This window comes from Choristoneura fumiferana, chromosome 2 (genome assembly GCF_025370935.1).
Source record: "Choristoneura fumiferana chromosome 2, NRCan_CFum_1, whole genome shotgun sequence".
In the NCBI taxonomy this organism is placed as follows: Eukaryota; Metazoa; Arthropoda; class Insecta; order Lepidoptera; family Tortricidae; genus Choristoneura; species Choristoneura fumiferana.
Window position 1 is genome coordinate 10,611,792 of NC_133473.1, and position 27,486 is coordinate 10,639,277.

The 27,486-nt window shown below is 35.2% G+C and overlaps 4 protein-coding genes across 4 annotated transcripts; 2 read left to right on the top strand and 2 right to left on the bottom strand.

The window, feature by feature from the left end:
- Positions 1–9,054: 9,054 nt before the first annotated feature.
- On the top strand, positions 9,055–13,582 carry LOC141443030 (uncharacterized). The gene is made up of 2 exons (XM_074108252.1): positions 9,055–9,398; positions 12,795–13,582. Exons 1-2 carry the CDS (start codon positions 9,326–9,328, stop codon positions 13,556–13,558), a joined length of 837 nt encoding a protein of 278 aa, XP_073964353.1. The 5' UTR covers positions 9,055–9,325; the 3' UTR covers positions 13,559–13,582.
- LOC141445379 (uncharacterized) lies at positions 10,624–12,786 on the top strand. Its single transcript, XM_074111222.1, has 2 exons — positions 10,624–10,636; positions 11,500–12,786. Exons 1-2 carry the CDS (start codon positions 10,624–10,626, stop codon positions 12,606–12,608), a joined length of 1,122 nt encoding a protein of 373 aa, XP_073967323.1. The 3' UTR covers positions 12,609–12,786.
- Positions 13,583–14,025: 443 nt separating the features above from the next.
- On the bottom strand, positions 14,026–14,957 carry LOC141443040 (growth-blocking peptide, long form-like). Its single transcript, XM_074108261.1, has one exon. The coding sequence runs from the start codon at positions 14,701–14,703 to the stop codon at positions 14,248–14,250; it is 456 nt and encodes a 151-aa protein (XP_073964362.1). The 5' UTR covers positions 14,704–14,957; the 3' UTR covers positions 14,026–14,247.
- Positions 14,958–18,352: 3,395 nt separating this feature from the next.
- Positions 18,353–26,549, bottom strand: LOC141443049 (uncharacterized). The gene is made up of 6 exons (XM_074108267.1): positions 26,463–26,549; positions 25,779–25,876; positions 25,559–25,604; positions 23,572–23,667; positions 20,973–21,101; positions 18,353–18,456 (listed from the first exon to the last, which is right to left on the bottom strand). The coding sequence occupies exons 2-6, from the start codon at positions 25,853–25,855 to the stop codon at positions 18,412–18,414; spliced, it is 393 nt and encodes a 130-aa protein (XP_073964368.1). The 5' UTR covers positions 25,856–25,876; positions 26,463–26,549; the 3' UTR covers positions 18,353–18,411.
- Positions 26,550–27,486: the final 937 nt, after the last annotated feature.

Sequence of the window (27,486 nt, forward strand, 5' to 3'; positions counted from 1 at the left end):
CATGTCATTCATTACTTTCAGCTGTGAATGCAGAATAATGTTTGAATAGACAACAGTACATGACCAAGCGATGAAGGTAGACATTTGATTTTCCCGCTCGCCTCGTTAGTGAGTTTAATGCGCCGCCTGCAGCGATGCTCGTTTTATTATGCTAACGGGCGTTGTAATATTTTGAGTACGTCAACGGTGGTGACACGATGCATATTTAAACAATGGCGTAGCGTCGTGAGATTCCCACGAAATTGTTGCACCATTAAGCGACACTTCAGATAAAAGCGCAAGGGACGCAGCGCCGCGTCTCGATGCAACACTTTAGCTTCCTGTTCGCTCTCTTATTTATCTGTAATTCCTGAAAATTTTAAAAGGATGCCATCATTATCGTGCAACTACGGTCTTAATTTTGCTAACGTTTACTTTTTAAGTTCGTGGCGTCTTGGGCATGTAACTAAAACTTTGATGATTTACATTTATTAGTTTTGAAATTGACACAAATAAATATTTGCTGAATTATATTTTTTAACATCACTGATACATTATTTAAAACAGTTGGATAACTTATTGAGTTAACTACTACCAACAACCGATTGGAAAACAATCCCAAACAATGACGAGGTGAATCTGTTTATAAGAAAACTCTTACCCTTGTTTCCTTCGAAAGTGAAGTGATCATTGAGAAAATCGGGTGGAGATCCATTCGGCGGAGGCGGATGCCTTTGACAGTCGGGACACATCGCGACCTGAACGATTTACATATTACGTGACACTTTTGCTGAGCTCGCCATTGACTTCGCTCTGATAGACTGAGACATCGAACACATTATTGTTTTTCGCATATAACCCACCATTCCGAGTACCCTTCAAGGGTAAAATGTTTTTTTATTGCCCCTACTGAAAATTCTATGAGTGATCTTGAGCTTTCGTAACGTTTAGGTGTTCTTTTGTTACGTTTCCTTTTCTGCTGCGAATACCGAATGCCACAGGTACATACTGTGTAACGTTGCCTCGCTTTATAAATAGAAATCTCGCATAATTTTGTTCGTGCTAAACAATATTGATTAAATTATGTTAAGACATGTTACGCTGCAGGGCGCGCCGAGATTAAATTATTTAACATAAAATGGAGGTGACTTTGATATCTCACAGGGTTTACACCCTCGAAAATTACGTGGCGTGCTTATGTCATTACATTACCGTAATAGTATTTAGAGATCGCTCTTTACTTGACACCTTTGATGCCATTTCTCCTAATGCCTTAAGTTGGCAAAGTCATTTTCAGTACCTTTCACTAATTCAACAAAAACATAAGCATAGCGAAAACAAAACTCTTATAAAATATACTTAGAACTTGGAACTGCTTTTTACTAATCCAATTTACCTCTTAAATATTGTTTAATTAATATCCCATTAGGTACAATACGACTTAAAATAAAATAGTGGCACGAATTTTGAATAAAATTTCTTAGTAGATATGTCAAGAATTTTCAAAAAGAGTAAGTACAGTTCATAATCAACATTTCATGACCAACTTTCCCACTGCAATGTCAGTACACAATTTAGTTTATATTGCGAGAAACTCTCGACCTAAGTTCAACTGCATTTGCTTAAAACTAGTAAATATTTAAAGCTTAAACTCTAGCCAATTAAGCAACGGCGATAGTATTGCCCCGAGAAAACTTTCTCAAGAGTCATGCTTAGTATTCCGTGAATATAGCCGGGAGCTAATTGCCTTTTAATTAATTAATAAAACCAAGTCTTTCCACAACGCAGGTAGGCAACAAAACGAGTACCTATTTATCAGGCCTACTTAGTCGCTACTTTCCTAGATATTATGCATGTTATCGTCTGCTTTTAAACACAATTTGATAACCAACCTAACAAAAACATTTTAATTGCGAATGTAAATATTAACGAAGGACGTTACAAACCGACAAATTCGGCGAAATAAAATGAACATTTTTTACATCCAACGCTGATTGCCGGTGCATCTGTAATTTGTTTTCGCTATAATATCACCCTAGTCGATAGCTGCGTTCCATTCGGATGCAGACCAATTGATGGTGTCGGGTATTTTTTAACTATCCCAGCACAAGATAGATGGCACGCAACCAATTTAGAACACGACATTGTACTGGTCGCGCGGAACGGCGGGCCGACGAGTCGTCCATTTGTTGTTGCTTCGATGTCCGGCCATCAGCTCTGTTTAATTGAGCTATTTGTGCAGTGCCCGTACAACTGCACAACGTAACTTTATGTGGAACTACTGATTCACGAATCAAATGTTTGTGTTAAACGTTCTAGTAATGAAAGCAGAATAGTACCTACCTACCTAGTGGCAATACCTAATAGTTCTAATAGGTAATAATAACATTCGCTTCATTTTTGTGTACCACCAAAACCAAATTAACTGAATCACAAACCTATACGATTACAATTAATAATTAATATGACGATGTTTAGAAATAAATATAAAGTCTTTTTTTAAATTATTATGCCTTTGTATAGATAGAAATCCAAAAAAACTAAAAAGGCACTCGATTTATATTTTGGACGGTATATATTAGGTATTATTTATGATTACTTTTTAAAATTATTCTTAAGTAACATAAAATCAACTCGAGTTCAACGTTTATCTTCATAGACTCACCTTGGTACCAGAGAAACAAAGAAAATAGAAATAGGTATGTTTTGTACCGAAGAGAAAAAACGAAACGGGTTGCTTGGTGTTGCTTACTGTGGAACTCTCCGGGGAGCCACATAATTTCGAGAGCTTAACAAACGACCGGGATAACACATGGCTTCCCCGAGAATATCTTCCAGTTTTCATACGGACCAAATAGGTTTTGCTAAGAAACTATGTACCTACGATGTAAAGACATAACAGAAGAAAATTTGAAAGGGGTTCTTGCATGGAGCATCAAATACAAATGTTTACATTATCATGATTTATCGAAAAGAGTTATCCTGTCTCTAACTCGTATGAATCAATTAGAAGTCTTTAGGACGAAATGTAGAAAAAATTATGAGTAAAGGTTTACAGTTCTGAAAGTCATATTTTATAAAAACGCCTGGTGATTTAGTTGGATACTAATTGAATTTAGCAAGCATGTCAAATTGCGCCATTTAAAATGGGTATATAGGGACCCACATTAATAACTTAAATAAATAATATGTTGTACTTATTATGAAATTCTGTTTGAGTAACGAGAATAATATAACATTAAATTTTTTTCTTCTGTTTACAATGTTTAAATCAGTTTCCAAGTTTTAATTTACTTTTATTTAATATACTATGTGACTATGTGTATTTATACGTCATTGTCTCATCAAAAACATTTATTGTTGTCGAAAACAACTATTTCCACATTAATCTTTTCAACTTCTTTGCATTATTTTGTCTAACGAGTCATTAAAGTTAATGTTTTAATTATAAACAACCAGCCAGCAACCATCATTGGCAGCAATTGAGCCGAAGTCAACTGAACTTCCGGGAACTAGCAGGAAGATTTGATCGTTCTTCCAAACTACTGGCTGCAGTCTTGGAAGTCTAGATGCTGTCAGAACAACTTCTTGTTCATTTAGTCGAAACTTTGATAGTTTTCCGCCTGATTTCGGATTGTTGCAAATTTACTGCGGCACCTAAGCGGGTCGCAGCAATCACAAAGGCTCTAAATTAAATTACTGCACAGACTCATACAATACGAGTAGAATGTTTGTTTGTTTTTCTTTTTCTGCCATTTTCGTCATTATTATGCAATTTTTGATGCAATAGGAAATTGTTGGCGGGTTTGTTTAATGTGTTTTATTAGGGTAGGTAACGCAGTAATCGTAGGGCAAGGATTGTGTTCACTTCCATAACATTTTTGTTATTCTAAGGACTCCGTTTAGCATACTATTATTTATAGGAAAAATATAATTTAGCTGGAAGAGATCCCTTATTAGAGACAAGTTTGCCTTTGTACGCAGAGATAGCTCTGCTTTTATTTTAAATATTTTATGTGCAAAAAAGAATTCACATACATGCAGGCTTAAATACTTTACATATTAGCTATAAAACTGTTTATAAACATTCTCTTGCGCAACGACACAGCAAGAACCTTTAAAGATTCTCAATCAATATATCTTTTCGGCTAAATATTGAAATGAAATTTAACATTACATGATGTTCAATGAGTCTCATACATTCAAACTTTATAAGTCATGCAAATATTGAGATTTCCCTAATGTTTCATTTGTCAAACTGTTTCATTTCCCAATTCACAATTTTCTCTGAAACCATAGTTTTTTCCTAACTTTCAGAAAAGGAACCTAACATAACCTACTGTGTTCTAAAAAACCTAAAAAAATTGTAGTTTCGAAGAAAATTGAGAGTTGTGATATAAAACAATTTGGCAAATGAAACATTTTTTACTACTTGGCCGCTGGCAGCGGGCATCGCTTGCGGGCCAGCTCCAGTCTCACACTTGCCTTCCCGCCGAACAATGCGCGTTCATATGCTAAATCTTTCAGCATTCATTCCGTGAAGCTGTGGAACGAGTTGCCTTTGCACATTAGGGAGTCCCCGTCTGTGGCCTCGTTAAGGGATAGATTGAAGAAACTGTGGAAGTAGTCCTATTCTTTTTATTTTTATGTATTGTTTATTCATAATGTGTAAGTGTGTATCGTGTCCAGGTAAATAGTAAGTATATTATATATGTATATATATATTTGTATGATATATATTTTTGTCATACCCGTGTGGTGTCGGGTTAGAACAACACCTCTCCATTTCTTCCGTGATCATGTCGTAAGAGGCGACAAAGGATATAGGTTAAGGTATACCGTAGGCGACAGGCTAGCAACCTGTCACTATTGTACTGTTTTTGTCAAACTTTAAACCTAAAATTCATTGATGTATTAAACTGAAGACAACATTGCCAAACAAAATCCCCTTCAAAGAATGTCCGAACTATTTATTTGTTTGTGTAACAAATAAAATCATTAAAATTAATTAAAAGAATACGTGACGAAATTTGAACCTAGTCTTTACTAAGTTACAGTTGAATTTCGCTAGCGGCCATATTCCACAATTAATAAAAATATTTACGTGTGCGTAGAAACACTGATCCCACCACAAGCAATTTAGAAATAGCTTTAAAATTAATTTAAATCAATATTTCTCTCTGAATATTAGAATTTAATAGAAAAAATAACAAATACTCACTGAAACTATGATATTCCATCAGATTTTTTCCGTTTTCGCGAGTGATTTTGTCACTTTTTAAAGACACGTGGGCATCGTTACACTTGTACTGACAACAACGTACTGAGAAAAAAGAAGACCACATTTACCAAAGTGGCGCTCATTTGGCTCGGACATATTCGGACGCGCGAATGTGGATCTACAGTTTAATACATCAGTGCTAAAATTGCTAAAAGTGGCTCCGAAGCGGTAACGTTTCGTGTGCTCTGCCTATCCCATTTGGGAATACAGGCGTGATGTTTGTGTGTATGTAGGTATATTTATTTCTTCTCACTGTGCATAAATTACTGTTCGCCTATCTTTGAGTTTTCCTTGCTTGTTTAGGTTAGCTCTTTTGGTTTTGTTGTTTTCTTTTTGTATTATTTTGTGTTTTATGTACAATAAAGTATTAACATACATACATTTGGGAATATTATTTCTGCAAAAAGGAAGGATACCACCTTTTAAGCTTCAGTTGATAAAATCAACTGCGCTCAATGGTAAATGAGTAATTTGCCCCGCCTATGTTTGTGAGCATTAGGCAGGTGAGAACTGAGAAGGCCATTACAACGCCAAGGATAGGTGACAGGGTTTGGGGGTCTGCGGTGCGAGACAGGTGTCCCGTTGCTGCCACAATAAATAGCTATTTACCAGAGACAACGCCGCGAACTATCTGATCAAAATAGAGTAGGCAGGCCTTAGTGATTTAGCCGTGTTCTAGATAGACTCAGTTTTGTTTATTTATTTATAAAATATTTTTAGTAATCTAGAAATACATATTAATGCAATTTTGTTACGCCCCTGTATTGGTTGTCGCTCTACATGTCAACGTTGAACTTTTATTTCTGCATAATTCTTAAATTGATAAAAAAATTTAACCCTATTTGATTTGGATCTATTTGAATCATCATGTAGATAATAACTGTTACTTCTTTTTGGGAAATAGGCAATAAGACTACATACGTTAACCCAAATAGGTACCTAACTAACTAGTTGTATGGGGTGGGACGGCTAACTTAACGTGGAATAATCCAAGATTCACTGCGAAAGAGTTCCGCAGTGGTGGCGTGCGTGATTCAGATTCTTTGGCTGTGTAGCCCGGATAATAATAATGCAACTAGTAACTATAATACAAATTAGAGGACATTTACTGAAATTGAACATGTTGAAAACGAAACGGAAGCTCAGAGCTCTGTTATACAACATTGTACTCTATATGAAACTATCTAGGACAACCCTGGGCTAATACCTACTGTTTGTTTACTCGTAATAATTAGATGAGTAGATAATAATCCTTTACTTGGCAAATACTCTGACCAGGGGTACTACCTAGGTATAAAAAACTGAAATGCACTTTAGTTTTTGGATTCCTGGTCGAGCTTACTAAAGTATGGTATGTCGTGGATAATGAAAGATTTTTTGGTTTTCTTAGTTCTATTGTTATCCCAAAGTCACCATATAAAAATTGCAGATGCCACAATCGCCTTTCACTGTTAATCCTCACTTAAAAATGGTATTAGATGCATCTGCAAGCGAGTGGCGCCTAACCCAAACATCCTATTAAAATCATCTTCATTTTAAAACACTAATGGTGAAACAGGCCATCGATAAGTTTATGCTAGAGATCAATGTGATGCTGTCTCTGTTTACTCGGACGAAACAAACAGAGACGGCATCACAGATATCTGCAACATCAAACTTATCAATGAATGGTGAAACAGAGCCTTAGTGTTTAAGCGCTGGCCTTTATGCCATATTTCTAAAAACATCTGAAGGCCTCTTCCAAATACTCTCTCGTAAAGACGTGAGTAAATGGAAAGCCTACTGTAATTCTCTCCGCATCTGTCTCTGTGGCCACGGCGCCCCGCGGACGCTCCGACCGGAAGGTGTTCTCAATTTGTCGTCCGGAATGAGATTGTCGCCGCTTTCTGTATTAAGTGGCTTTTACATTTCACTTTACGTGGCTCGGCTTCGATTTAAATCAAGCGAATACTTAAATAAAATGTGGAAGGTATAAACAGTAAAAAAAAATGGTCAAGTGCGAGTCGGACTCATACATGAAGGGTCCCGTAAACAGTTCAGTAAAAGTTTTTCTTAAAATTCTTCTAATATAAGTTTTTTTGCTGACTGAACTTTATGCCCCTGGTTACCAAAGTACTCGTCAATACGAATCAAATGAGTCCAAACTTGATGCGTTCGTGTCGTTTATCACAGAGGTCCTATAGTCACCCGCTAGCTTTATCATCAGATCAACTCCATGTCATAATAATATTGCATTGTCATCGGATTTATATTATGGATTTAGATTACTTATACAAATTTGAGTTGAAAGATTCCACCCGAGCAAACATAGTTACATTACACTGCAAATAAATATAAAGCTTGTAATAAGTTTTCTTTATATATATAAAGAAAAATATGAGTTAAACAATAAGAACGAAATCATTACCGTAAAATGGGATGAGAAGGGACGAAATCGAAGTTCAAACCTGGATAAAAAAATATTTTTATATGTGGCACATTGATTTATATAAAAAAAAGTGTTCCGGATGTATGAATTTTAGTTTGTCATTGATAATTTGTTGTTTTATTTCATAGTTTCAACGATAACACATAATAGTAGGCAATCCCATCTCACCCCGTAGTTGGGGTTAGAAGGGATTTCAATGGGGTGAAATGGGAAAATTGCTAGGGTTGACACTTTCGGATTATGACAACTTGACTTATCAAGAGAATATTTTATTTGTGTAGCAAAATTATGTTTTATATGTACTCCTGTCCTACATAAAACCATTTAATGTTTTCTGTAAGTTTATGACATATTTTTATGACGTATAGTTTTTTAGATATTTTTTTTAATTGCTATAGTCTATATGGAATTGGTAAAAAAAAATTGCACCATCTGTCTAAAACAATGTCTGTAATGTGCCGAAAAATCAATCAAAACACGAAAAAAGGATCGCAGAAAGTAAATGCATGTTACCCCAAATTTAACTCGAGCGAAGCCGCGGGAAAAAGCTAGTTTTAATATAAAATGTTTATTTAATTTGCAATTTCTTCAACTTCTCCAATACTTTAATAATTTTTTTTTAATAATATTTACATGATACAATTATTATAATTACGTCACTTTTGACTACTCATGTAAATTGACAACCCTGAACTACAAACACCAACTCCCCTCTCTATCATTTCGGTACACCCCATTCGTTACACCAACTCTCCCCATTCATGACCCAACTGTCCCCGTTTTCGTCCCAACTTACCCCTCAATATATGCCTACTCACCCCATAAAAATCCTCAAATGCGGTTGAATCGTTTTCTATGACAAAACCAATATAAATAAGGAAAATATAACTTATGTTTTTCTGTTCATTAACACTTACTTTGGCAAATTTCACATAAAAACGAAGTTAATTTCAAACAAAAATCCACCGCTTTCGAGCATCAACTTCGACAGTGAATTTGTGTTTTAAAATTGTATGATTTGGCAAGTATCGTTCATCAAAGGTTGCCAAAAGAAGAAAAAATATGTCTAAAAATATAATCAAATTACTTTAAGAGCATCATGAGCCCGAAAATTAACGTAGCTATTGAAAAAAGAAATTCTGGATTCGCATCCTTGCTCCCCCCGCATTTCCTACTCAACCCGTTTTACGGTACCACTAACAGTGTACCCGTATCACTTAATACCTAGGTATGGGGCATCTGTTTAATTTCACATGAAAGCAGATAGTTTCATTTAACAATGTGCTAAAGTTATCAGGGCATATGGTACTAATCCGAGGCTTTGAATATCAAATACCACTGATATAAACAGGGAAAGGAACCAAACATTCGAACAGTGACTTCTATTTACCAAGACTAACAACATTAACGCCAGTGCAATAAAATCACGTTACGTACAATGGACATGTTTATTTTTGTAGCAAACAATATTGACCACGACGATTCTTGAACCACCTTTTCTGGGCTTAAGTGCTAACAACAAAAACAGGTTTAATTATACCGGTACCCGGCACTCTGTAGAAGCAGTGATGCGATAGCATGCGGCGGATTCGCCACGTCTAATCTTATAATAATTATCAGTTATTTAATTCTCTACAATGCTGAGGTGTGCCTTCCTGTTATGCGTGCTTTTGGCGTCCGTAATAAGCAGACCCCACGAACTCCCGAAAGGTATTCACATTATTATTTACAATTAAATTGTCTAGTTACTCAGTCAGTGGGTCAATCCTCAGTCAACACTTTATTCAATACTGGGGTACTTCGATACGTAGCATAGACTTTAGTTACTGAGGATGCTTAGGACATCTATAATACTTAGAAACATCGTTAATACTGAGGCCAACTAAGATACTTGGGATACAACTTCAGATTCCTGAATATCAAGACATAATTAATACCTAGTTAATTACAATCCGATAATAATACTCAGACTTATTTTATCGCGTGTTTGCATTAATTAGCCGTATTGAAGCTAAAATTCGAAGAACTGAAGATGAATAAATTTAATAAGATGTACATACCGTAATGACGTAAGTGTAATATTGGCTTAAATTAAACATTACACATAAGACGCGGATCTATTATCGTTAAGGGACTTTCCTCTGGTATGTTTTTATTAGATACTGCTTATCGGTTTAAAATACCAAATTCTTTTGAGTTCATTAAGATAACTCATTATTCTGCGTAATGTTACTTACACTGCTGGAGGAAATAAGCGTATTATCACGTAATTGGGTTATCTAGGACAATTCCATAATACATAAATGTTGGGGTAAAAGAAATCATTCGAAGCCAGATTGTTCCCCTTCCTCAGTGCAGTTTTCTGAAAAATGAAAAACTCTGACACAGACATAAGTAGATAGACCTAGCATTTGCCGTCAGCTGTTAGACCTGACTATTCTTCAGGATTTGCAGTCGCACAGGTGCATCAAAATAAGTGACTACTAAATTATGACAGCGTCACTGGGGAAAAGTCACGAAAATTAAAATGTGTGATCGCGATAATATATTTAGGTAGAGTCATTCACGATGAAGCGTGCCGTGGTTCTTATTGCAATGTCATTAATGTCTAATTTTGACAAAATCACGCGTCTTCGTGGATGGCACTAAGTATAAATCATACTTATATGCGTTAAAATTTTCTTTTTACTTATGTGCTCGTCGTATAGCTTAGAACATTAGGGTAACTATTTTTTTTACCTTTCTTTACGTTATTATATTATAATAATTAGGTACTCGGAAAATCGAAACCTTTTCGCCTTTTGTCTAAGAAGACCAATTAGCGAACAGTCGAGGAAACTGAATCACGTACCAGGGTGAAACCTTTTCGTAATCAATTTCGCTACGATTTATTTGGCAAATGTATGGGATGTCAACATGACATTAGTAGCACAAAATGTTCCACCCTGGTACGTAATTGAGTTTCCTCGACTCCTATAATAACTCCAAATATTCATATTATAAAAAAATCACCTTGACACCTTTTAATACTTTTGAATGCCCACCTATCTACTGATGTACCACACACCGTACGATTGTTTTTTTTATTTTAGCTGCAGAAATACAAATACTTAATAGTAAATATATGACACCTAATTCAAAAGTTGACGGAAGTTATATTATAAACGTTACCTGAAGTGACTCATTGTAATTTTTTTGTTTGATAAAATACTCAGTAACTTATAAAAATAAGTTCCTAGTTTTTGTTATGACTCATGACATCATAGTTCAAACAAATCAAGTGGTTCTTAGAGTTCCCAGTAATTGACTCAATGAAATTGTGCGAACAAAAACTACTACACCTTATACAAATAGATATGGCTTTTGCAATATTGATAAGTAGTTGAGACACCTAAAGTGTTATTAGTAACACTTTAGGTGTTTCAACTACTTATCAATATTGCAAAATCCATATGCAAATAATAAAGCCAAGTGCTGGTGGTGTAGGGGTACAGCACGCAGCACGAAATGCTGAGGACCTGGGTTCGATTCCCAGCACTGGTCTCTTTTTCTGGTTTTTCTGTGCATCCATGTTTCAGTTCGTATTTTCGATACGTTTAAAGATGTCTGCCCGATGACGTAAGGCATAAGAAAAGTTTTACTTAGTAGTCATACCTATTGATTTTAGCGCCTTTTTCATAAGGATTTCATAAACATATTAGGGAAAAATGTTTAAATTTGACTGTACTTAGAAGAATTAAAATCTTTTCTAAATTCCCATTAATAAAAAAAGTAACGGTACACTTTTAATAAACTTTTTTTTTCTTGTCAGAAATTCAATCATCACTTCACAAGTATACGAACAACGGTCAAGTCAGGTCAAAACGCCAATCTCAAGACTCTACTGCAGATCTTGGATCGTCGTCTATTGATATGAACAGTAAAGAAACACAAAATGAACCATCACAAAACAATAAAGAAGCTGACATAAGCGTGTATTATGGTTATTATGGTTATTATGGCAGCTCTCCGCAATATTATAGACCTCATCCCCCGCCACCACCTCGTCCCCCTCCTCCTCCACCACCCCCGCCTTATAGGGAATGGGATGGATACTATGGGCAGTATAACCACCGCCCACCACCGCCTCCACCACCACCTCCACACGATGGAAGATATCCCCGGAGACCTGAAGATTTTAATAGACACCATCCTCCTCCGCCCCCACCTCCTGACTACTCTTATGACCGTGGACCACCACCACCCTATGATCATGGACCACCTGGATTTGGAACACCTGAAAATAGACCTCCACCTTATGGCCATGGTCCACCACCACCGCCCCCGTATCATCATGGTCCTCCCCATCACCCTCCGCCGCCCCCTTACGGCCACGGACCTTCGCATCATGATCATGGACCCCCTCCACCACCTCCTCATGAACGTGGGCCCCCATATCACGAACACGGACGTCCTCCCCCACCACCAAACGATCAAGGACCTCCTAATTGGAATCATGATCCACCTCCTCCACCATTTAACGACGATCCTTCTCGCCAAGGGCATGAGTCTCCTTCACCAACCCCACAAGATCTCAGACAACCCCAACAATCGCCAAATCAGAATGGAAGTCCGTCCTCCCACAACCAATTTAATAATAACCAACCATATAATACTAATGATGAAAATAATGAACAGCTTTTAAAAAATCTCAAACTCGTGTTCAGTGACGACTTTAGGAAATCTTTTTTACAAAATAGACAAGTGTTTCAAAATGATTCTTCAAATAATAACCAAGGAGCTACGGAAGAGCCTAATAACAGAAAAGGTCAGGGAGAACCCCTTATTAGCGTAGACGCCAGTATTAATGGCTCGACTAATATCACACCACCGCCTCTTTCTCCTATTTTCCAAGTGGTCCCAGTAACGCCCGAAAGCTAAATTTAAAAATAATGTACCTAAAACTGCGTTATTGTTTACCAATAAATCTACTATGTCTTTATATTCTGAACCTATCACACTATAAGCTACGATAAGTTTTAGCTTCTTGGTTTTATATTTGTAATAATAATTAGTATTAAAAATGTACATGACAACAACTGATTTGTTTTATTTTATTGTTGACAGACCAGCAGTCCGTTCCTAGTTCATTGTCACACCAAAACGATCTATTAAAAAATGTCAGTAAAAGATCCCCTCAGTACGATATACCTCCGGAGTCAGAAAAATTACCAGATGAAAGAGATCGCCGGGGCTTTAAATACCATGGAAGTCCACCAGATCACAGGGGACCACCACCGGGGCATAGAGGGCCTCCGAAAAATAACGGGTCACCTGATCATGGAGGGCCACCAGGTCACAGAGGGCCGCCTGATAATAGAGGACCACCTGATAGTAGAGGACCTCCAGATAGTAGGGGACCTCCTGATAACAGAGGACCTCCAGATAATAGAGGACCTCCAGCTAATAGAGGACCTCCAGCTAATAGAGGACCTCCAGGTAATAGGGGACCTCCAAACCACATGGAACCTTCACATAATCAACGACCTGCTGATCATGAGCAACAGCCTCATCCCATAAATATGTGGCCACCACCTGATCATAATAATATACCTGATTACGGAAGGCCTCAAAATGCCTTCAATTACGTAAAAGAACAGAATAAAAATAAGCAAAGTCAAACAAAAGACAAAGATAATATAGATGACAGATTCTCTGCAAGTAATGAAGATCCATCAACAAAACCTATTTCTCAAGGGGCTATTGATGAACTCATATCTATAATAAAAGCTACCGAAAAGCCAGATCAAAGTGCAGGTGAACAGAGTGTAACAAAGCGTCCTATTCATTTTCCTATGTTCCAAGCAATAGCTGTAACACCAGAAACTTAATAAACTAGAAAATATTAGCACCTACTCCGGATTTCAATTATTTATTTTAGCTATACCACATTAATTTACGTTTTATTCAAGGATTGAATATTACTATGGAACTTAGTTTTAAAATATGAATAATTAATAATGTTAGTGTACATTTTTCTAAGCTATAACAATAACTATTATGATAGATCCACAAAGACAATACATATTTAATCACCAAGGCCTAAAATTTCATCAAAGTAAATACGAGTACCTATACCCTAAAATAGTAATATGACAAAAACTGACTGAAAAAGCTTAATTTAAATCACGGCAAGAAATTTTAAATTTGTCAGCCACGCCTATCACACATATCCTAAAGGTGCATTATGAAAAAAAAATCGAAATTCCCATGAGGCCGGGAAATAGCTTTTTTTTTTCGTACCACAGGTGAAAAGCCACAGGAATGAGCCTGAGATAAAAATAATGTTGAACTCAAATGATGATAGTATGTAAGTTTTTATTAGAAAGAGTTCTTGTATAGATATACATAATATAATAATTACAAAGAGTGTCTACAGATTATTAATTAAATCACACATGAAAATAAAGAAGTTGTCTGAGCTGTGTGTTTCACTACTAAAAAACTTTAAACCTTTTTAAACATCGTAACATGATCATAACAAAATGTAAGACTTTGTTTTGTATAAAAGCTTTCATTGTCAGAATGTAGGTTTGCATCTGCCATCAGGAGTACGTCCGTAACCTGTTGCACATGCAGCTTTAAAATTCTCTCTTCCTTCCTTTTCGGTAGATGTTGAAGTTGAGACCGTTGTTGCTTCCTCGTGCTTTTCTTCTTTTTCTACTTTTGGTATATTTTCATCAGACTTTTTATTTTCGCCAGACAAAGGCGCTAAGTTCTCACTTTCTTTTTTTTCCGCTGGTTTTACCTCTGGTGTATTTGCAGCAGCTGTACTAGTTTCTCCATTTTTATCATCATGTATTGCCGTGGTACTGGATTCTGCCACACTGTCAGGTCTCCAAACTTTTTTGACATCTTCTCGCACTATGTCAGCAGTTTTATGAACTTTGCCAAAAAAATCTTTAACTAAGCCGCCTTCGACTTGGTATATAATTGTGAATATTAAACAACCGGCAAAGAGTAGAGTTAACTTCATTTTTAAAGTTAGTTAGACGTATATAGTGTCTAGTGAGTTTAACACTGAACTAAAATTATTACAGAGAACGCTTACTTATAAATTATAAAGATAACACTCATGATCCCTGACCTTTTGTGGCATATCACGTATTGATAAATAGCTTAGTTAGTAAACATGAAGAAGTTATTCCGTTAAATTTGTTATTTAGTTCGGTTCTTATTCATTGTGCTTGGACCATTTCATCAATTTCTCAGACGACTTCTCGACAGCGCCTGTAAAGATACATAACTTTTAGTTTAAGAAATGCTAACAATCTGTATTTTTCTTGCAAACAATAGGTATTTTGAATACGTTATCTCATCATGCTTGAAGTTTAAATACCTAATGGTATTTAAATTTATTGTTTATTTAGATATTTAAAATTTAATAAAATTTATCTTAATTAAGCTCAAATAAAACTATAGTTACCTTTAAAATATTGTTCTGCATTGTCCTAATGAGTCACGCCTCGTATGGGGAGGACAATCCAAAAGCGGCACCCTTATTACTTGACTTGTTGCTATGTCCATCTTCGAAGTAGTCGTCGCAAGTAAAGAAACATTGCGTAGTTTATCATGGAAATTAAAGCTCACTCCCGCGGCTAAATTCACTAATAATATTGTCAGTAACACAGTTTTTGCGTCCATTTTCTCGCAATGTAATTAAAGCACTGCGCCACAAAATTCTGTAACGTGCTACTTATTAATCACCACGGATCCCTGCAAACGCCATTCACGTCCTTCACCGTTCCAAATTTACAACGATCGGTGTTTATTGGCACATCGATCATTTTACCTTCTGGTTTGTCTTCACTCTGTCGCTCTGTGCTAGTTTCAATATTTTTGACAAATTTCTTGGGTGAAATAGCATTCACAAAACTGGATATCGGATTTTGGAAGATGTCTAAAAAATCTTTGGTGGAAATAGGAGCGGTGTTGACAGGAACTAGTAAATAAATAACAATTCCGAACATTAGTATCCGCGTGCACAGAGGCGTCATTCTACAACGCTAGGCGCGTTCACTATTGATTCACTAGTTTTTATCAACTAACGGCGTCTGCTGCACGTTCCTCCTATCATATCCAATCACTCAATGTATACCACCTATATAAGAACTTTTATCAGTATGACGATAGGGATTTACGCTGAATGAGCTAATGACCAAGATTTTTCTTTCATTGGAAATGATTTTATATTTCCTGTATGAAATATAGAGGTACTTACATTGTGATGTGGGAATGCTTGTGAAATTGATATCATTTCTTTATTAAAGTAGGTAAACTAAGAAGTTGGATTGGTATATTGTATACACAAGTAGTTGTAAACCAGTATTAGAGACAAATCTGTACTTAATGTTTTTACGAAACATCACTTTTTGTGCAATAATCTCATACAGTTTTTGTTGTTGCTCCATATAACTCAATTAATCGTCAATTTTCCTTATTAAAACCGACTTCAAAAAGGAGTTGTATTTTTTTATTTAATTAATCAGCTGTATCACAGTACAATATTTACCTACGTATATAAGGTAAAAAGAAGCAGGTGCCTTAATGACTGCAATTTAATATTTGAATAAGTTTCAATGATTGTGAAGTTAATTTATTTCATTACCTAACTTGATAGTATTACCTGAAAAGTTGGAAATGTTGAGTACCTTCATTCACGAACATAGAACAAAAGATTCCTAAAGACTGTACATAACTAATATATATATACATATTGAAATAATTAGCAAATTCGTAGAGTTTAATACGAGTATGTCTAACGTTCTAATCCAACTGAGTCGTCATTGTTTAGATTTTCTCACGGTAGGCATTCATACAAAACGTTAAATACCTATGCTATTTATATTCAGTCACATTACTATTGATATATTTTGTGTTCTAATTAACAATTCAAGATCATTCGCCTCAGTTCGCCAGTAAAATGTAAACACACATATTTGAGTTAGATATTGAATACGGCTTACAAATTGGTAGTTGAGTTTATTACATCAATTGACTCCTATTACTGCCATTGTTATCAGCCTCGGTAGAATAAATTGACGTCTGACATCAAATTATGCCATGATGGCTAAAGAGCATTTTCGACGCACCAAATACTTATGTACTTTTTACACGGACGGCGGCATAACATACGCGCTACAAACTTGACAATAAGTTGTACAGATTTGTTTTTGCGCTTAAGTCGTTGCTATACAGCCAAACTAATATTATAAATGCAAAAGTAACTCTTACTGTCTATCTGTCTGTTACCTTTTCACGCTTAAATCGTTGAACCGAATTCAATAAAATCTGGTATTGAGATTGTTTGAGGCCCTGGGCAGGACATGATAGTTTTTCTTCAGATTTTTTTATAATGAGTGACGGAGTCGCAGGTTATAGCTAATATGGCTACTGTACTTGTGATTCCAATGAATCATGCTTTTTTTATGACACCATTAAAAAGTAGTAATCGATTTAGGTATCTATTAAGAGGAACTTCATTATATGTGAATCAACATAAACACGCAGAACTTCTTCTTTGGGGTTCCGTACATTTTATTTGACTTTGATTATAACATACATTAAATGATAATTCAGTGATTTAGCAGTGACGTCAAGCTAAGAAACTTTTTTAAAGCAAATCGATAATGTAGGCTTTAACACAAAAACTTAAATAGGTGTTAGACATGCCTAGGATTATTATATTTCTGTGAACCGTATATTTTTAACGATTGTCTAAGTTTCTGCGATAACACGGTAGCTATCTAATGAAAAAAAAATTGCATTAACAGCCAACTATTCCCAACGCCAGTCATTAATGTTACAAAAAATCCTACCGTAATGATGAATGATAAAGAATAGACCTGAAGGCATGATTATTAACCTCGTTAGTGGCCCTCGCAATAGACCCTCGAACGACTTTATTCCTAGCCCGCTCTAATTATATTGAAACACGATTTATTCTAAATCATATTAACAGATAAGTAACTGGTCAAAATACACCCTAAGACCATACACGGCTAGGCTCTGCCTCCGGCGTCAGGCTTCTAATAGACTCGTTGGTAATCCCCTTCTTAGGCCCCTTAATGCACAATGTACTATAAATTGTTACCTGAATTTATACTTGCAAAGCTTCATGGACACGACAATTACTAGTAGATTTAAAATCAACTTGCAAGATTTGATAACATCGTTAGTTAGTTTTAAATTGTGTTTAAAGTTGTAGTTTAAAATAAAGGATGCAAAAAAGGCGACTTTCGAAAAAATACTTTTGATGAGATAATTACAATGTAATCTACATTAACGCTAAAATTACGAACCGCCACTTCGAAAAACATTCCATATTTAATTATTTAATATTTACGATAACTATGGACTTTCTGAAATTAATAGTTAGCTAATTAATTTAATTACCGGGAGTTAATCAAATGAATAGGGCACCGATACGTGTAATGACGACGATACATGGATCAATTAACTCATGTGGTAAAGTAAACAGTATTATTAAAATGGATAAAATGGTATTGCCTATATATTTACCACGAAAATACTTTAGTTTAGTTATTAGCCTAACTCAACTGACAACTAGAACACAATCGAATGAAATCGAATTATCTACTGAATAAATGTTGGAAAGGAAGAAATAATTACTACTGGCATTTTATTAGTTACAATTCAACTTCATAACATAGTTATTTACAAATTAATTCTTGGTTCCGCATTTTTTCAAGTGTCTTGACTTCTTGTGCTGAAAAAGAAAATAGTCACGCATTAATTTCACAATTAATTGTCATCCTGATGTTAATTACGCTCAATGACACATACACAGTTACAATATTGTAGAACGCACCGTTTTTGTACCAATTTTTATAAATATTATTTTATTAAGATGTAAGAGAATTTTCACAAATAATTGTAAATTCTTTTTTTTTCAATTTTGGAAAAAATATAGTTTTTCCTACTCAAAATCAAAAGCATAATCGATTCCGACAGTTTAAAAAAATATCCCAATCAAAAATGTCACTTTTGTGACTTTTTTTTATACAGGGCGCCACAAAACTGAGTCATAAAATTTATATGAAAAAATTAAATACATTTTGATAGAAAAGGTACACTTTTTTTTTAAAATGCCCGGAAATACAATTCAGTGGAAATAGTCTCCAAGCTCCATTTTCGTCCCTCTTCCACTTTTTACACTTTTCTTTAAAAATGACATTCGATTAAAAATTTGAACATCTATTTATAAGATCAAAGAAAATATAGCACATCTAAAAATAAAAATAAAACTAGGATTGATTGAAACATGAATTAGTAGTAAACAAATTAAAATAACGGTACTGTTATACTACTTTTAAATAATTTCTTAAAGTTAATTATTGATTTAAAACTTTTTCAAACATCCACATTATTTAATAATGCTTGAAGATTAACACATTTTCTCAGTTTACAGCTAACATATAAAAATACAGGATTCCCTTTCAAATTATACTCTTTTAAGACGTTTGGCGGCTGTGAGCGCCTTAATCATCATACAATGCTTTATTCTTCTGGTTTCCAATGTAAAAACATATTTAACTAGTTGATGCTGCGGGTAATTTACCTCTTTACTAGCTAAATCGGGTAAATCCTATTTTTGAACCTTTTATCATACCCCTGCTTTATGGTTGTCTGGTTTATTTAACTTCGTTATTAATAATGGATACGTAATTATTTATCAAATCTTATCTAATGCTCAATAAATAATGAGGATTATCTGGTATTACACAGTTATGTGTAATATTTTATTGAAGACGGTATTTTTTTATGGCCGATTAATTTTTGAGCATGTATGTGACTGCAGTGCATATTTTCTTAGAAACAAGTCATTATAATTATAATACCTCTGACTTTACACGACAGTAAGAGATATAGAGGCTACTTGTAACCACAACCGCTACAGTGTGGTCGAAACGTGCTCCTCTACTTTACTTGATAACCACCCGCTACATTTTGTGGTCGCGTCGAGGTAATTTTCAGGATTGTACCTCTGAAAAATGCGAACGTTTATATAAAACAAAAACTTTTTTCACGACACTGCTCGAAAATGTGGCCATAGATAACCTAAATCCAGTACCCAAAACTGCCTATATATGTGCATTTAACAGCTGACTCATTTGTGGCTCGCAAAACACAACAACAATGTAACACATAACGAAAACAGGTCGTATCAATATATTTCTTTATTTTCTTATTCCTGAAACGACAATTGCACCAATCAAAAGTAATCGTCTGATGCATGTGAAATTAAATTGACCAATGAGAATGCGTCATTCATGACTTTTATGAGGTGTTTTTTTTTTCTTAAACGCATAATATGCACAAAATGCCTTAATTTTTTTAAGTATGAAAAAACGCCACAGCATCGCAGCAGGTCGGGCATGACGTCCTCGTCGCGTGACGTTTTGATTTTTTAAATAAGTTGTTGCGTTCTGGCAACTTCGAACGGACTCGTTTCAAAAAAATAATTATTGCACAACAAAAAAGTAAAATTAGCAGGAGGGGTGACACTATTTATCGGCCCGGATAATACCGACATGGAAATACCGACCCGATTATTCGTGTAAACGCCCATACAAACTCGTGTCAAACTGACATGAGTTTTTATGGGAGTGTACAAGAAAAATCAGGTCGGTATTATCCGGGCCGGTAAAGAGTGTCACACGGCGGGAGCAACGCAGTCATTGGACTCTTATTGTTTGTTTGGTGATAAATATATTTTATTTCCTCGTAGTGATCGTGAAAAGCACAATGTTTAGTCTAGGCCAAAAGTACAATAGATAAACTCGTATTATCGAAGGCCTCTACTTGGGGTCGGCCTTCAAACTAACTCGTTCATCTATTGCTTACTTTCGAGCCTCTACAACAATGTACTATATTTAAAAATGTAAAACTTTGTTGGCACATAAACGTCCTAACTAAGGCGAAACTCAGTTCATTTTAAAGAACCTCCAAAATTACAGCCAAACCCTTTTTTTGAGACCTTTGCCTAGTAAAGTATTGCAGATAATGACTTCTAGACTTGTAAAAATCAATAATTTTTAAGTGGCTGATAACTTTGTTAAAAGCTATTTTATTTTTATATTTCAAGCCATCACCATACTTAATGCTAAATAATTAATGCCAAATAAATAAAGAGTTACTTTATAAATAGAACTTTATGTAAAGTGAATATTTCTATACTTATTCATACCTAACATGTAAGTCTAGTCAAAACATGCCACTTACATGGTTACCATCATCATCGTTGTCACAAATTGCGTTGTCCCTGTCTTCCTCTGAAGATGAGGATGAAGACGAAGACGAAGATGAAGATGAGGAAGACGATGAAGAAGAGTCATTCTTCTTGCTGTGACCCTGTAACAAAAATGTCATTAGAAGAAAAATGTGACTTGATGCAGATATTTAGTAGATGACAAAATTGTAAATAAAGTCTCTAATTCATTAATTTTAAAATGTAGGTACTATCGAACCAACTGAATTGTGACCCACTGTGAAACTTTTTCGTAGAAAAAGTTATAGGGACGTCGCATTGCTTGACAAAGGAATTAATTATGACACTTACTGTGAGAACGTTCTACGGTGGGTCAGGAATAAAATGGTTCGACTGTAAAGGGTGTTCGTAAGTTGCACGACAAGCTTACGGGAGAGGAAACTGGTAGGTTACCTACCAAAAATAAAAAAAACCTTAGTAAAAGTGTCAACAAAAACATGTATACTCAAATCAAGTTTTTCAGTTGCGGTATTTGTAATTTATAGCTTTTGACATTTATTTTTGTTGCAAAATAATCTTAAATCGTTAATACCGGCTGAGCAGAAATGTATTTAAAATTAAGTAAGTATTTTAGGTTTTTATAAAACTTTTTTTTAATAGCCGTAGAGATGAAGGCATATTTCCAGATTTGATGAAACATAGTAAAGTAGTTCCTATTTTTCAATCAGGTGATAAAGATAATCCCTCTGATTATCGTCCGGTGTCCATCCTATTAGCGTTTAGCAAAATATTCGAAAAAATAATGCTGACGCAAATGATCTCGTATTTTAATTCCCATAAAATCATGCATCAACAGCAGTTCGGATTCACAAAAGGTAGATCTACTACATACAGACGCGGGTCATAGTTTAGTTAAATTTATATTGCAAGCTTGGGAGGAATCACATGACGCTATAGGTGTATTCTGCGACCTTTCGAAAGCTTTTGATTGTGTGGATCATGATACTTTAATTTGTAAGTTCAATTTTTATGGCATTCGTGGCCTCGCTTTAGAACTCATTAAGTCACACAAAGAAATCAAAAGGTAGTGATTAACGGAACGATATTGCCGGGATCTGAGGTCGAAATGGGAGTACCTCAAGGATCCATTCTTGCCCCATTCCTGTATCTTATTTATGTAAATGACCTAACTTATATGGTAAGCCAAAAGTCGGGCATAGTTATGTTTGCCGACGACACGTCTTTACAGTTCAAGGTTAATATAAAAGACACCGACTTCATTGAACCCAATGAAACCCTGTCCAAGATATCCGCATGCGGTTCATCATCCCAGCCTATACACGTCCCACTGCTGGGCACAGGCCTCCTTTCAGAACAAGAGGGCTTGGGCCATAGTTCCCACGCGGGCCCAGTGCGGATTGGGAACTTCACACGCACCATTGAATTGCTTCGCAGGTTTGTGCAGGTTTCCTCATGATGTTTTCCTTCACCGCAAAGCTCGTGGTAAATTTCAAATGTAATTCCGCACATGAATTTCGAAAAACTCAGAGGTGCGAGCCGGGGTTTGAACCCACGACCCTCTGCTTGAGAGGCGATAGGTCAAACCACTAGGCCACCACGGCTTTTTTTCCGTCTGTTAACACTAATCAATGGATGGTGAAACAGTCCCATACTTAACATTATTTTTATTGTCAGAGTGCAAAAAACCTGCCACTCCATTATTGAGTCAAATACAACTTCACAATTAAATGAACTATCAAATAACAAAATTTCAGCTTGCACTTAATTCCCATTTTGTTCATTACAAAATGGGAGTAAAAATATGAAATAACGCGGCAAAAGTTGAAGAACAGTTTCATCATTATTGCTTATTAGAGCCGCAATCGAGGCTCGCTTGAAGGAACCCGCGTAACGCAAACATTCTCCAAACAAATTGGAGCGTTCCACTGCGCGCACTATGGCCACTTAAAGATTTTATACAATTCCAGTCAGTAATTTTACAACCAATTAAATTTGTCTGAGTGATTCTTAAGACAAAGAGTTTAGTGAGTTGTTATTGTTAAAGCTTTGCATTACCTATATAAACAAAGTCTTCCTAATTCTTTAAATTATACAATAAAGAAACAAGATTCATTTTTTTAAACATTCAACATAAAAAATCTAAATTTTTGTTTATATCTGATTTTATGTGATGAATATTTATTGCCGTTAACAAATGATTAAAAGTGCGATGGGTTACAACTGGCGCTCCCAAACACAAAACTATACCATGGCTTCCTTATTACCATGATTTTACATTTTTATGAAAAAAACTTAATTTTTTACTTTTTAGTGCTTTGTTGCCAAAACATTTCTCAAAACGATTCCATTAAGCCCAAACACGGCTTAGTTACATTGTTTTGAAGTCGGTTAAAATGCTAAAACCTTCTCCTAAATAATGTAACAAATTCTTTTCTGAAAACCAAACGCAAGATAATCGCGGACAAACATACATACATACATTCCCACAGGTCAACCTGAGAACCTCCTTTTTTGAAGGCGGTTAAAAATAATTAAATTCTTAGAACCAATTACAGGAACAAGTGAGATTGCCGTGATAAAATAAGTACTCACGCTGCGGCATTTGTTGTCGTCTTCCTCAGACGAAGATGATGAAGATGACGAGGACGAGGACGAAGATGACGAAGATGAGTCGTCGCATTTATTTTTCTGAAATGAAAATAATAGAAAAATGTTATAAAACAACTTGATAATATTGAAACAGGACACTATATTTAATAGGTATTTTGAGGAATTTGAGGTAAATATTTCAACTGTACGATAGTTAAATAATTAGATTATGACAATAAAGTAGATTTCAATTCACACGTTTATATTTTGGAGTCTGTACATGCGCAATATTAAATGTTTGTTATTTATTCCATAATGATTCCTTCACCCCTGGTCTGATCTAAATATGTTATCTTCAGTTGACAATTAATAACATAAAATGATAACAAGAAGTAACCTTTACCTCTTGACAGCACTACATAACTGATAAGTTGAGTACATTGAGTAGGTACTAAACAAGGTAAAACGCAAGTAATAACTAGGTTCGGTAGTGACCAGTTCTTATCGTAGCAACATTTTACTTAGTTTCCAAAAGATAAGGCTATTTAAATTTGTTTTATATTTACGTAATGTAAATATGCTAAAATACTTAATACAGGGGTTCCCAAACGGTGCGCCGCGGCGCCCTAGAGAGCTGTGGTACAGTACAGATGTTAGTGAATAAGCTTTTTTCGTCGTATTTTCTTGGAAACATTCGTAATATTTTGTTACGCTACTTCAGTCAGCTGAGCAAGTATCTAATAAAGTTCCACAATAATGGATATGAAAATTTCACTAGTTAATTGGGTACCTTAAGTTTTCTGGGATGGGCCTAGGATAGTCCATAATGTATTTTTATCGATAGTAGACTTATAGTGTAGCTCACTCCTGTAGATAGATATTTTTTTCGCTTGCCCTTTTTTTGTAAGCGTAAATTGAAACTTTATTTCAGCAAACCACACGTTTCGTGAGATTAATAGGTTTTGTGCCTAAGTCTGTTTGATTAAAAAAAAAGTGGTCGTATTGAATGGCGTGCAACTGGAGAGGCCTATGTCCAGCAGTGGACTAAGATAGGCCGATGATGATGGTGATGATGATGATTGATTGCTGTCAGTTGTCAAATGTAGGTCACCATCTATCTAACTATCTATAACATCCCTTATAGCGCCTGTTTTCGGACATAGGCCTCCTCTCTACTTTTCCAGTCTTGTCTGTCCATTGCCACTCGCATCCTGTTTACGCCAGCTTGTTGCCACATATCATCTGTCGCCAGGTCGCCATACAACGATACATACGTACACACACGTACTCACACGTACGTGCGTACGGCGACATTTGACATCTGACAGCTCTCAATCCGACCCCTTTTTTTAATCAAACAGACCAAGGCACAAAACCTATTTATCTCACGAAACGTGTGGTATGGCGAAATAAAGTTTCAATATATTTTTACGAAAAACGGAAAGTGAAAAAAAAATATCTACAGGAGTGTGCTACATTATAAGTCTACTATCGATAAAAAATAATAATATGACCATACTAAGAAACTTAAGGTACTTATTAAAAAAAAAACACTAACTAGTTAAAATATTCGTCTAGGTACGGTTTCATTCTTATACTTCACTATAAAGGCACTGTTTGACAATGCTTTGTGAAATAGTGTAAGTATATTTTGTCGTAAATAAAGAAAAAATATCAGTTACTTACTATGACAAGACTAAATTAAAAACACGGCTACTTCTTTACCCGTATAGGGAAGAAATTGTAAATCAATTTTTGTTTGCGATCTGTATTTGCTATAATTTACAATAAGGCGCTTAGTATAAAATGTTGCAGTTCAAATCTTGTTCTATAGCAAGCAAGAGAAGTTTGACCCACTTTTTTAATACAAGTACCTTTTTGTAAACATTTATAAATATTTGTTAAATTTACAATCTTGTTGTTATACCTATTTAATTAAACCGTAAAAGTCATCTAAGTAGCGTTAAAAAATCCTAAGTACTAATTTTACCTGCCGCCTGTCATCGTCTTCGTCACATCGCGAATGGTGATTGCTTCTGAAAAAAAAAGAAATGTTACAAAATACCCACATAACCTAGTTAACAACTTTTCAAAGACAAATCCATCAGATAGTTACAACTAGTGTAATCGTTGCGGTCTAGAACAAACCTTTTGATTTAGGTAGTTTGTTTGTTCATTACGTTATATTTAATAAGACTAATGAAGCTTACCTTCCGCAAACTGATCTAGCATCAGCTATGGCTATAATAGCCACAATGGCTAGCAGAATTAGAATGGTTTTACTCATAATTTTCGCTTTGACGTTCTTCTGAAATATATAAGCAATTCGTTATTATATCATTGTTTAAAAATCATTAAAACAATCTGACGCTACTTAATAACTACGTTAGTAATTTCTGCAAATTGTTTGCAAATAGGTACTGTTGGTGTAAATTTCGACAAAAATAAATTTAAAGTTTGTTAAGATGAATTTTATAACGATTATTTATTTAACTTGCAGTGTTCGTATGCATGTATGGTAGCATGCAGGTATGTTAGGTGTCTTTAAGCCTTGCAAGTCTAGTTTCATCAAATTCTAGCGATCAGATTCACTTGAATTTTTTTAAAGTTAAGTAGTTGGGTGACAGTGCAAGTAAGTTCAATAAAGGTACAGACAGCAAAAAAGTTTTTGTTATAGGTACTGAAACGATTTCATTGACAAAACTTATTTTTATTTATTAATTAAATCAAACCCAAAGATTAATATTGCATTGTAGGTACTACGTACTAAACCTAGTGTAACTAGTTGACATGCTTATTTATAAGTTATACTTAACTGAAACAGTATACACCAGTGTAACAACAATTGATGTTGGATCTATATTTAGTCTTAAAAAATTGATATAGGTACTTACTTTGACTACCGAATAATGTGCGAGTGGTTCGAATCAAATATTTGCACTGACTTAAGTGACTGTGAGATAACATAAATTGGAGCACATATTTTATAATTTACATGACTTTAATGATCCAGTAATAAGGTCAAGCTGATAAAATACGAAGTCAATATCACAATAAGCTGCAAAAACAATATGACGGTTCCAAGAACTGCGTCGGACGGAACTCGTAACAAACTTTGAGCCTATTGTGTTTGCAAAGAGATTTAGGTAGGAAAGGAACGCCTAAGATTAGGTTAATCGAGTGCGGAAGTGGGTGTTTCCTTTATAAACAGCTAAACAAACTGTACGACGCGGTACATTAATACAGGCAAGCAATTCACTCTCCTTTATCTGGATTAGGTATTCGATAAACGGTACGCCGTCAGCGAGAAAACAAGCTCCTTACACAGATAGAAGGGATTTTAATATCCTTAAGTAGTGATGATACTGGCCTTCTCCGCATAAAAGACTTGCAAAGTAATCCGCAGAAGGCGTACAGATATCTTTCGAATCTCCTTGAGTCATCGCATCCTTTTCGAATAAACAGGGTCAAGAAAGTATTTTGTTGGAAACGACATTACAAAAATACTTTTAGAGCCTGCTTTAAAGAGTTCATTTGTTATGAGAGATATCTGTTTCATCACTAATGTTGAGGTCATTTGAGTAAATACAAATGACCAGAACTGACATTCATTTTGAATATTTTTTACTTCTAGCATACGTTATGTGGTTCTAGTTAGATATTTCTAGGAATTAGTTATGACTACTTACTTGTAAAAGCTTGCAGAAGTGAGTAGTTGGACATAAAGATTGGGTTCTATTTAAGTAGCCGATCTTGAAACGGTAGGTAATTGTTTTCTGGTAACTTTTCAGTAGGCTGTTAGGTACTTCCAACGAATGCTGAGCGTACTCATTACTCGTGACTGAAATTACGAACCGGTTTAAAACTTCTCGATGAACCGGAGTTCGAAAATGGCATTATAAATTCAGCAGTTTACAA

Coding starts and splice junctions, on each gene's coding strand:
- LOC141443030 (XM_074108252.1), top strand. CDS start 9,326: ATGCTGAGGTGTGCCTTCCTGTTATGCGTGCTTTTGGCGTCCGTAATA. Junction 9,399..12,794: donor ACCCCACGAACTCCCGAAAG/GTATTCACATTA, acceptor TATTGTTGACAG/ACCAGCAGTCCGTTCCTAGT.
- LOC141443040 (XM_074108261.1), bottom strand. CDS start 14,703: ATGAAGTTAACTCTACTCTTTGCCGGTTGTTTAATATTCACAATTATA.
- LOC141443049 (XM_074108267.1), bottom strand. CDS start 25,855: ATGAGTAAAACCATTCTAATTCTGCTAGCCATTGTGGCTATTATAGCC. Junction 25,605..25,778: donor GCTAGATCAGTTTGCGGAAG/GTAAGCTTCATT, acceptor TTTTTTTTTCAG/AAGCAATCACCATTCGCGAT. Junction 23,668..25,558: donor AAGACGATGACAGGCGGCAG/GTAAAATTAGTA, acceptor TTTTCATTTCAG/AAAAATAAATGCGACGACTC.